This window comes from Coptis chinensis, chromosome 9 (assembly GCF_015680905.1).
Source record: "Coptis chinensis isolate HL-2020 chromosome 9, ASM1568090v1, whole genome shotgun sequence".
In the NCBI taxonomy this organism is placed as follows: Eukaryota; Viridiplantae; Streptophyta; class Magnoliopsida; order Ranunculales; family Ranunculaceae; genus Coptis; species Coptis chinensis.
Genome location: NC_141464.1, coordinates 62,954,846 through 62,966,847, shown reverse-complemented (window position 1 = coordinate 62,966,847; position 12,002 = coordinate 62,954,846). Strand labels below are relative to the sequence as shown.

The window sequence follows — 12,002 nt, the reverse complement described above, 5'->3', positions numbered from 1 at the left end:
ACGTTGGAATACACTTCGAGTAAAGGTATCGTTCAACACCTAAAGACTATAACTTTTAAGTTGCTTCACTAGAATTACTACCTAGCTAGAGAACTCGTGAGAAGGATTTTCTTTGTGATTATTCGAACTACTCTACGGTGTTACTTGGAATTCAAATTACTAAAACTTACAAAAAAACTGATTTTAATTTCTTAACACAAAAGAGATAGAGAGAAAGAAGGGTGGAGAATTAATTCGACTCATGTTAATTCATTCCCACAATTAAGAAACCTAAATCATGTTGTCTCTTACTTGTTTTGGGTTCACAGACAAACCCAAAACGAGTTGAGTCGTCAATCCCTAACAACACGAACTTATCTCTAAGCCTATCTTGTTAGCATACGAGATTGAACTGATATTCATATCTAAAATACCTTTTCAATCCCTGGTTCTATTCTACACCAGTCGCTCAAATTGCAGAGTCTGGATTGACCAGAGACTCGCGCGCGCGACTATCCCCAGTGTCATCTGGGTTGCGCACACGAGCTGATCTAAAGGTCTAGGCTCCAATCTTGGATGATCACTGTCATTTTGTGACAGGATGTTAAATACAACCTAAGTCCTAAGCAATGATACAAGACTCCTCAACCGGAGTTTGATCTTCACATGAGCGTCATTAACCCTCCACCAAGGAGGGTTTTAGCTCACACTACAACAGAAAATCCTTTTAGCGACATTAAAAAGCGTGGCAAAAACTTCAAAAACTGTCGCTGGAATTCAATTGTGACGTTTTTCTAATCGTCAGTCAGACGTGGAAAATCATATAGTCACAAATACCCTGAGTCGACGAATTAAAACTGTCGCTAAAAGGCCAAATTTAGCCACCCTTTTTATTGTCTCCAGTGTGTAAAATAACGTCGTAAAAATTATTCCCCGTTTGGATTTTGAAACGTGGCAAAAGATATAGCTGTGGCGACGTTATATGAAACAGTGATTGAATACTAATATTAGCGACGGTTTAGTCTGTCACTAAAAGCCTAAAATTGCTTTCGTGTGAATTGTTTTACTACGTTTCTAATCGTCGCAGTAGGGTAAGTTTTGGCCACGTTTTTATGGACGTAGCAAAAAATAATGTGGTAGCAACGTTTGTAGCTGTCATAAGTTGTATGATATTTTCAAATATAATCTATTTCTTGCAACGTTTTTGAACGTCGCTATAAGTTTGTTATTTACTACGATTTTTACTGTGCTTAGACCTTGTCTTTCTGATTCTCCAAGAACGTCACTAAATGTTTTTCCAATTTTTTCAAAATTTTCTGTTTTTGCTATTTTTTCCCCTATTTTGGTTCAACCACACAGGTTCTTTGTGCACCTATTTTTCACAATAATTTAAATCTAAAAGAAAGATACAAAAAAGTATCAACTACTTAAACCATCTCATACTTAACCAATTCCAAATGTCATTTTTATTGAGATCATCTCATAAGCAAAATAAGAGTAATATGATCCACTCTTAAACCAGTAGCCATGAATAGAAAACATCCTACATTTAACATCTAAATTTCTGCCCAAGTCAGACAAGTCTTGTTTGTCTAATTCACTAACAAAAGAAAGACTTCGTTTCTACCAAAACAGACCCACACACCAATAGCTTCTTTCATTGCTAAACCGCTCAGTCCTAAACCTGCAAAATTAAAATAAAGATGGTACCCCATTAACAAGTTATTTGGACACGTACCAACACAAATATATGCAATATTTACTTCACATGCAATGAAATGGTGAGTAGTCGATATCAGAATTCCATATTCATTATTAATAAAATTCGACATTCAATGCTAGATCATGGTACTGTTCTCACAACTAAAATAGGTGAAGTGTAGCGCCTCGATGGGCATGGGAAAAAAAAAAGAAGACATCCATTTCATTTGACGGAATGAGTAAAAAGTCGTAAATATTTATATAGCATCTCAAGTAAACAGACCTTAAGTCTTGATGCTTTAAAATTGACTGATAAACACAAGTAAAGTTGAGTTGACTAACAAAAAGAAACACTATATGAAATATATGGCACGTCATTTGTTCGGACTGCCACCATCAACAGAGCACCACCATTAGGAGTAACAGATCTAAAACTCCAAACTTAAGTAGGTGTTGCAAGCCCCTACATCTAAAATTAGTCTAAACTCAATAATTGAAACTCATACCATAAGTTCATATCATAAGCAACGAACCCAGCAAACCACATAAAAAGATGCAACAGGCATCACCATCATCATAAATATTCATATTAGAGTGTTATCATATCTGGCCAAATCCATACCAATATAAGAACCACAATTTAGATCCAGACCATCACATATGCAAGACTCCAATATAGTATAGCACAGGGAAAACTCCCAAGGCTTCATTGAAATACATATATATAAAATTCAGAACAATTCCCATAACATAGATATATAAAACTCAGAACAGGTTAAGTACCTCATGTCCCACTGTCTACAACCCCACAATGCACATACAGAATTCCCCCTATTCAACTTGTTCCCACAGCTCAAAGTTATGGCACAAGCAGACCCCAATAGAGCAAGACTTCAATAGACACTAAAAGTGAATTGCAGTCCACATATACTACACAAAAGCTTCGACTGCGATCATATAAGTAGTACAGAAAAACTAACTGTAATGAATGGCATATATCATCAAAAACAAAATTGAAACACATAATGATTTCAATACTAGCTACTCAAATGAGGTAGAAATGGATAGTATATGAACTATATCTACTAATGAATACTGTAAATACAACTAACCAAAAATTATAAAGAGAGCAAAAGTTAGGAGTTTGTACCACAATCAAGGACCACCTGGAACTTCGACATAAGAAAGTCCAATGCACGTTGTTGCTCATTGATTCTAGCTTGTTGGGCATTCATTGTTTGTTGTTGGGCATCCATTCTCTCTTGGGTCACATTACGTAACTCCTCTAGCTGGTTCGTTGCATCTGCTGCCCTCCTCCTCAGCTGATCCACCTCTACATTCACGAATCCACCTCCAGCTCTACTTGATGTAACAGCATGTCCATGACCAAGACCTCTATTATATCCACATCTTACACCCAATACTTTGTCAAATATATCTTGATCTGTCAATGGATTGGAGCCTTTTTTAGGAGGCTGAGTTCTGAGTTCACGCATTCTCTCCTGTACAATTAGTTAGATCAGAAATTAATACTATATAAATACCAAAACTTAGCATACAAATAGATATAAGACAAGTAATTACATAGTTCTCTTCAGCTTGGTGAGAAATCCAGCCTTTCTTCTCACTATAATGGGTATTTTTATACAATTCAATCTGACTAGACTCTTGTTGGCTCTCGAGACCAGCCTGCACCATTTCCAAAGAGACACATATTATAATGATAGTACGGAAATAACCAGTCACAGATAAAAAAGTGTCCATCATCTAAGTACTGAGCAGTTGGTTATACCATGTTAGCTAGAATCCACATAAAAGACTTTGAGCCACCACGGTGGCCAGTTGTTAAGCACGAGCGACTATAGTTATTGGTACTAACATTCTGTATACACACGAATACATTTTGTATTAATTATAAACATACCAATTATCAAAAAAAAAACAACAAGAGATGATTCTCAATTACCATGAACTTTTTAGTCTCCCAAAAATCACACCAACTCCCCCAAGCTTCTTGTGAAACACCATTGAATGGGCGTTCACATTTGTTTATATTGTTTGGAAGCTTCTCATAGTGTGTGTGAAGCTTACACCTGAAATCTTTAAAGCGATCCCTTAAATATCTGTTCACTGCTGACACCACATGTGGTTGACTCATATCCATTTCAAACTTCTCCTAAAAAATAAATAACCCACCAAAAGAATTTTTTGTGATAAATTTAAAAAACTAACTAAGAAATATTGAGTCACTATTATGTATAAGTCAATTACCAAAGCTTTGTCATGTAAAAGCATTCTTGTGTCATCATCCACATCTTTCCATTTATGGGCAAACTGCGGCATGAAAAACCTAGCAATGATGCCAAGCTCATTGATCCATTATTGGCTCCAATCGCCTATAGGCCTCGTTGTCCCAAAAGGAATTTCTATTCTTGGTTTCCCGCCCCCGCGCTTGATGTGTTTTGTGAGAAATTTATTTTTCACCTTCCCTCTAACTTTTTTTTTTTTTCTATACATAAGCTATTTAAAATGCATAAAAACAGTTAGTTAGGAAGCTAAAATAACTGTATGTAATAAGAAAAAAAAAACAATCAAGACATAAGAATGAGTTCATCTCCATTACAAGAACCATCCTGAGTGGATTGAGCCTGAACACTAGCATATGCACGTCAACGACCAGGTCCAGATGCCATAATTGTACAAGAAACATGAGGTGTTAATACTTCTAAACAACAAAAGTATACCATTTGTACGAATGAAATCATCAAAATATTTTAGGTGTACTGTCCAACCACAAGGACCATCTAGAGAAGAAGGAATTGTGTTACCTGTAAGGGATGATGAACACCATTAAAGGAATTTCCTAGTTAAACTTGGGTTTCAAAGGGAGACATTTAAGGGATAAAGAATAAATTCACTATTTATAAACAATGTATTACATAATTGTTCCTAATTTTTAGTTATGTAAAACAACATTTAGACAAAAACGTGAAATTAAAAAGAACTCCTACTTATCCATTGTAAACACATTCAAATTAAATGCAATAACAACTAGTTGTCAAGAAATAATGTTTTTACATGAACTCTTAATCAATGTCTGTATCATTATCACTAGAAACGATCTCTTCTTCAGTATAGTAGTCTAGTAATGTATCATCTTCCTCATCCTCATCATCGTCATTAATGAAGCATCGTCCACAACCATCACATCCTGATTTACCATATTCACATCAACTTCATCGGGGTCCACATCCTCCCTATTTAGTTGTACTAGTGTAACATCTTCATTTCGGATTTCATCTACTCCAAGTTGCTCCTCTTGTTGATATGCCTCATCATCATGCTCTACATCATTCAATTCATCTTTCTCTAAAACATCATACACATTCTGATGAGTTACCTTCTGCACAACTTGGCAAGTACCACGCAATTTGGTATCTTCCAGATAGAAAACTTGACTTGCTTGGGTCGCCAACACAAAAGGGTCATCCCTATAACACTTCTTTGAGACATTAACACTAGTGAAATTTCCATCTATATGTATTCCTGTCTTTTTGTTACCAACATCCCACCAGTCACACTTGAAAAGAAAAACTTGTTTTCCAAATAGATATTCTAACTCTAGAACATCTGTTAAGACACCATAAAAGTCCATTTCTATTGACAAGTGCTCTCCGTTTACCACCACACCACTATTTTAAGTTCGTAGAGTTGCCTCACGGTCCTTAGTATGATACCTAATGCTGTTAACAATGCAGCCACTATACCGAGTCACACGAGGATCAGGCCCGCATGCTAATGAATACAGTTCATCAGTTGCATCAGGAGATTTTGTTTTTCGCAATACTTGCATCTAATCAATAAAAAAAACAATGTAAATAGAAAATTATCAAAATCAAGTAAAGAACTACTTGAATAATTAAACCATTGCTTATGCGCTTTTTAATCTACTCTATGAAGTGTTGCTCTTGCCTTGCTTTCTTCTAAATCGTGTGGGCTTTCTCTTTTAAGCTCAATCATGTGCTGATTGCGCATTTAACATAAATAGTTTCATAAATGTATGTAAATAATAAATATGACATCATACTAAGTTGCACACTTACTCAAATTGTGAAGATATTTCTCCTGAATTATTCAACACATAGTATCAAGCCTTATTGAATTCTTGTGAACTCAGTTCAATCATCTTAGGAGCACCTAATGGCCGAACATTTTGTGTGAAAACTTTCAACCCTCTGTGTTGTTTCGCATGATCACCATCATAATTCCGTTCTTCACGATTAAAACGTGTTTCGATATCTTGAAGGTATATCGAACAGAACGTTAGACATTCAGAGTCAATGTAGGCTTCAGCAATTGAACCTTCTGGGTGTGCTCTATTATGAACATACTGCTTAAGCGTTTTCAAAAACCTGTTTTAAGATTGTAGGATTAGTGAATTCCAAGTACTTAACAAAAATATTTCAAAAATTAAGTTATAGCAAACAAACATCACCTTTCAATTGGATACATCTAGCGATAGTGCATAGGTCCGCCAAGTTTCGCTTCATGAGGTAAGTGGATTGCTAGGTAGACCATGACATCAAAGAATGCCGGTGGAAATATTAACTCAAGCTTACAAAGTATCACAACAATGTCTTTTTCTAATTTCTCCAGTATTTCCAATTTTAATGTCTTGCAACATAACTCTCGGAAAAACAAACCCAACTCGATTAATGTAATTGATACATCACTAGCCAAGAAACCACATAGTGCAACCAGGAGAATTCATTGTAAAAGTACGTGGAAATCATGACTCTTCACTCCATATACTTTGTTGTCTTTGTTATTAACACATCGAGAGATATTTGATGCATAGCCATCAGGAAACTTTACTATTTTCAACCATTCACAGAAGCTCTTTCTCTGAGCAGGTGACATCGTATAACAAGCAAGGGGCATAACAAACTTATTAACTCTGGGATTCAAATGTAACTCTGGCCTAATACCCAATAGTGCCAAATCCATTCGAGCTTTTGCTGTATCTTTTATTTTTTCTAGATGTAATAATGTTGCCAAAACACTCTCACAAATGTTCTTTTCAATGTACATGACATCAAGGTTGTGACGCAGCTCAATGGTTCTCCAATATGGTAAAAGAAAAAAATATACTCTTCTTCGTCCAATTATACTCAATCTCATTCCGCTTTCTCTTCTTGTTGTTTGGATTTTTTCCAAATATTTGTTCTTCAACATGCTCAAGTTGTAAACATACATCTTCCCCAGTTAACTTCTTGGGTTCAGACTTGCTCCCACTAATTCTACCAGGTAATTGCTTAAGACGTTTTCTCAAAGGATGCCTTGGCTGTAAAATCCGACTATGGTACATGTAACACTGCTTATGTCCATTCTTCAAATACAAAGAAAATGTATCCTTGTTACAATTCGGACAAGCCATTTTACCTTTTGTGGACCAACCAGACAAGTTCCCAAATACTGGAAAGTCATTTATAGTCCATAACACTGATGCGCGCATTACAAACATCTGCTTCGTCATGACATCATATGTCTCCACCCCATTTTCCCACAAATCAATTAGTTCTTCTATCAACGGCTGTAAATAGACATCAATTTCATTTCCAGGTGTTGTACGTCCAGGTATAAGAAGAGACATGAAAATGAATGATTCTTTCATACATTTCCAAGGTGGCATATTGTACGATATAAGCATTACTGGCCACATACTATAGGCATTGCTCATGTCTCCAAAAGGGTTAAACCCATTACTTGCAAGGCCAAGTCGAACATTGCGAGGATCACTAGCGAACGCTTGATGCTCCTTATTAAAATCTTCCCAGACTTTTGAATCTACAGGATGCCTTAGTACATTATCCTCCCGAACTCATTTTTCTTTATGCCATCTCATTCCTTCAGCAGTCATTCTCGACATAAACAACCTCTGCAGCCTAGGCTTAAGTGGAAAGTGTCTCAAGACTTTCTGTGGTTATTTTTTACCCTTGCCTTGATTAATTTTGTACCTCGATTCACCACAAACACGACAACTTTCAAGATCTTTGTCTTCCTTCCAGAAGAGCATACAATGATACATGCATGCATGTATAGATACATAACCAAGTCCCAAGTCCCGCAATAACGCCTTGGCCTCATAATGGGACTTCGGGAGTGTTTCACCAGATGGTAATGCAGCCTTAATCAACTTGAGAACCATCTCAAATGATTTATTGCTCCAGCGATTAATTATCTTTAGATGAAACAACTTCACGAGAAAATCCAATTTACTAAATTTTTCACAACCCAGATACAGAGGCTGACGGGCTTCAAATTAAACAAGAGTTTATCAAATGGTTTTGGATTGATATCTTTTGTATTATGATCAATAAATGGTTCTAAATGCTGCACTTCTGGCTGTGAAATACCCATATGACTTGGTTCTAAATCTACGAGCATCTCCTCTACCCCCACGATAGAGTCCACCTTCACCACCCGAACCATCATCATCATCATCATCACTCACTCACTACTTCAAAAGGTTCACCATGATGTACCCATCGAGTATAATCTTTACCGATACCTGAAGTAAATAAATGATCATTTACTTCATCGATGTGCAAGTAGTACCTATTATTGCACTTCTTACACGGACATCGACATCGGATTTTCTTGTCTAAATGATTTTTGGCAAGCACAATAAAATCTCTAAGACCTTGTACATATTCAGGCCTATGCGGCATACTCATCCAATTTTTATCCATATTTGTGTTTATCGACAAAGATAATAAAAAAGAATTAACAAAGCTTTGCTTCTATTAAAAGCAGTTATCAAGACCGATTTCAAGTCCAAAACTATCCAATAGTGGAATAACAATAGGTACAATTTCATTACCTAAACAGTTCAAGAACATTAATTATAACTCATGCTTTAAATATTTATACAACCCATTGACAAATCAACCCATTATAGTATCAAATAACATTAATGGAACTATTAAATACAATGGAACTAACACAACAAAACCCAATTTTTCTCTATCAATTAAAAAAGCAACACACACACACACTCTCACACACACACACATATATATATAAAGATTGACTTACCTAAAGCAGGAGAGCTTGGTCTTCAGCAAAAGAGCACTTGGCCGGTCTTTGACAAATGCTTTTCTTCCTGAAAATAAAACGAAATTCAAATCTATTAAAAGAATTTGGAAACTTGACATTGTTGCCAACTGGCAGATGTTCATTTGCTTGCATCAACTACGAACACTCAAGAATAAAGTAACAGGCGAAGGCAAAAAAGATAGGTCAAGACAGCAAAAGAGGTCAGCGATAATCTAAAACACACTATGAAGAAATACTTGGCCAAATGCTTGATAGAAGTGACCGACAATATCCAGCTGAGAATTCTTTTACAGAGGTTGGTTATCTCCCCAAGATACCAACAGAAGGAAACCAGGTGGTGTAGTTGGGTAAGACCGGTTGGTTGGCGAGCTTAACTTAACTCTGATGGGTCGGTGAAGGACAATATCGCAAGATATGGTGGACTGATAAGAGATGAAGACGGTCAAGTGAAGGTGGCTTATTATGGCAGATCGAGACATATCTCAGTCTTATACTAGGAGCTACAAGCCATAGTTGCTGGTCTAAAGGCTGCTCTCGAGCTCAGCTCGAGGTACATCAAAGTTGCATCTGATTCTCTTAGAGCTGTAAACATAGCAAACGGGAAGGAGAAAGCACCGTGGCACTGCAAGAATCTAGTAGCTGAGCTTAAGAGCCTTAGTAGTTTGTTTGTGTATGTCAGAATAGTTCATATTTTTAGAGAAGGTAATAGGGCAGCCGATTACTTGTCTAAAGTCTATGACTATCCGGATATGGATGTGGCGTACTTTATACCTTCCTTAGACTCTATTCTAGATTCCATTGTAAGGGAGGATAAAGAAGGAACTATGTACCCAAGAGTTAGCTGATCTATAATAAAGGTTGGGATATCCTTAACCCCTAGCTTCTTCTAAAAAAAATAAATAAATAAAGTAAAGTTTGAAGCAAGAAAGTTCAACAGGGAAAGACTGCTAAGACAGACTACAAGATAGCTTGATAGAACAGGGAGTGAACAGTCAAAAGCCAATAAATGAATTTATGCACTATGAGAACAACAAGATGGAGGAATTGAGGTGCATCCCTCGCTATCCATGCTTGTACATCAAGCACCAGGAGAACTGCCTTTGAATGATAACCTATTTTTAATTGGCTCCTTAATTCAATAAGGGAGTAAGCCTTCAATAAGGAAGTAAGCCAAAAATATATAATACATAAAAATTCAATCATGAATAACAAAATTTGTCAATAATAATAAAATGAAAGACATGAAACCTATAAAACAAATAAAAACTTCAGACATGCGTGTTAGATAATTATAAGAGTATTAATTAATGGTGTTGCAAATAATGGAATTAGTTTGGCTCAAGTGTTCTCCCACTATTTGATGAGCTTGCATTAGCTAGACTACTATACCCACCAGATTATTTATGGTTTCATCTTCCTTCAATCCTTTAGATGAATAGTAGGCACTATCTATATGTTAAGGTCTCTGAACTTGACCTACTAAAACACTCAAATCCAGTAATAACTTTGTTATTCTCTCAATATAATAGGGTACCCATCCTCTGGCTAAAAAGCCTATCCCATTCCACCAAAACAAATTTTCCAAGACCAATAACAACCTCTCCATCATTACAATCAACCCATTCCAAATCCCAATTCAAATAATCCTCGCCCATTATCTCCTCTTGTCCAAAACCTTCTTTTCCAAAATCTCAAATCCCTTAAAAAATCTAACACCCCAACCACCAATAACAACAATCACCCAAAACCAAAACCATCTTCTTCTCCTCCAAGAGTCGGCAAATACAATGACCCCAAATTAATAAAAAAAACAAAAAAGAAAAATAAATCATGTTCTCTACAACTCCAAAATCATAGAAAAGAAGAAAAAAAAACATATTCTATTACCTTTTCCAGATGGGTTGCTTCAAGTTTAACAACTTTTTTCTCCAAACAGACGGCGCGCGGTAAAATTCCACTTTCCTTGATAAACTTAGCAAAACAAAATCAAAGAGATGTCATATGGTTATCGCTGCTACCAACCAATGTTTCAATTGGTTACAACTTGGAGAAAATTGGCAACAAAAAAATTAATAGAAAAAATCGATTAATCAAGAAACTGAAAATTAAAGGTTTAAACTTTGACTTCTTCTTACCTGTCTGTGTGAGAGGGAGAGTGAGGTGAGGGAGGAAGAGAGAGAGAGGGGGGGTAAATTTCAGAGTGTAATGGAGGAATATTAGTAGAGAGAGCGAGAGAGAGCAAAAGTAGGAGCTATGGAGGTAGTAGAGAGACGTGATTTTGTGTTATTATTTTTCTCTACTTTCTTTTTTTGGTTTTTTACAAACTATTTTTGGCAATAGGGTTTATTCCCTCTTTTTTATTTTTCTGGAAACTCAAATTAAGAGCCAATGAAAAGGTAAAATTGGTGTGGATCTTAACAAATTCGTGCTGAAAACAACTGACCACATAATTGACAAAAAATGCTGCAATTACATACCTTATCCCGACGAAACTCTATTGTCGAAAAAGCTGTGGCAAGAAAAAGAATTCCCAATTCCACGTGAAATATTTGCCTACGTTAATAAACGTTGTAAACTATGAACAATTGGCTACGTTTTCCAAACGCGTCGCCACTTATCCCCTTACCAGCGACGTACCAAAGCATCCATAAAAATTAGATAGTATTTCCCACGCTCAAGACGTCGCCAAAGATATGTTTATATCTTGAAAAGTAAATATTTGCTTTTTATAAGTAATTTAATATTATTAGCGACGAAATAAGCGTAGCAAAAAGGGATGATTTTATATGGCGACAATAAACAATTTGAGACGTACAAAAGTGTCGATAAAAGTGTATTTCACCTACGATTCTAAAACGTCGCAACAAATATCGTCGCTAAAAAACTTGTTTGTTGTAGTGTCATGATCCTTAGATTCTATGAATTAAAGAAAATTGAATGGATAGAACTAAAAGAGAATAACAAGAAGAATCCTAATTTTACAAGGAAGTTCTTTTATTAGAATGCTTTTGAAAGCTAGTACCAGGTTTAATTACAACTTAGAACTAGAAAATGTAAACTTGCTAATTTTGGAGCAAAATGAAAACTAAAACTAGCTAAGGATGCAAAAGTTGGGTCTTACTAATGAAGACATCCTTTTAAAGCAAGAGATTGTTTCCTTTCTCTTTTGCTCCACGTGAATGTCATTCATATCATTTAATGCT

The 12,002-nt window shown here is 35.9% G+C and overlaps 1 protein-coding gene across 3 annotated transcripts; it reads right to left on the bottom strand.

The window, feature by feature from the left end:
* Nucleotides 1-1,419: 1,419 nt before the first annotated feature.
* On the bottom strand, nucleotides 1,420-12,002 carry LOC147477261 (uncharacterized). Of its 3 annotated transcripts, XM_086583434.1 has the most exons (9): nucleotides 11,277-12,001; nucleotides 10,687-10,770; nucleotides 8,779-8,845; nucleotides 3,952-4,200; nucleotides 3,647-3,856; nucleotides 3,473-3,562; nucleotides 3,265-3,369; nucleotides 2,831-3,182; nucleotides 1,420-1,663 (listed from the first exon to the last, which is right to left on the bottom strand). In XM_086583434.1, exons 4-9 carry the CDS (start codon nucleotides 4,021-4,023, stop codon nucleotides 1,572-1,574), a joined length of 921 nt encoding a protein of 306 aa, XP_086439560.1. In that variant the 5' UTR covers nucleotides 4,024-4,200; nucleotides 8,779-8,845; nucleotides 10,687-10,770; nucleotides 11,277-12,001; the 3' UTR covers nucleotides 1,420-1,571. The 3 variants fall into 3 exon arrangements, with proteins under 3 accessions (XP_086439560.1, XP_086439562.1, XP_086439561.1); XM_086583436.1 differs by lacking the exon at nucleotides 3,473-3,562 and having other exon boundaries at nucleotides 10,687-12,002; XM_086583435.1 differs by lacking the exons at nucleotides 8,779-8,845; nucleotides 10,687-10,770; nucleotides 11,277-12,001 and adding an exon at nucleotides 5,784-8,341 and having other exon boundaries at nucleotides 3,952-5,533.

What these genes read in the sequence shown, in the direction of transcription:
- LOC147477261 (XM_086583434.1), bottom strand. Translation starts at nt 4,023, where the DNA reads ATGCCGCAGTTTGCCCATAAATGGAAAGATGTGGATGATGACACAAGA. An exon ending in TTTTACATGACAAAGCTTTG is followed by an intron (nt 3,857 to 3,951) that starts GTAATTGACTTA and finishes TTTATTTTTTAG; the next exon opens with GAGAAGTTTGAAATGGATAT. An exon ending in TGTGGATTCTAGCTAACATG is followed by an intron (nt 3,370 to 3,472) that starts GTATAACCAACT and finishes GAAATGGTGCAG; the next exon opens with GCTGGTCTCGAGAGCCAACA.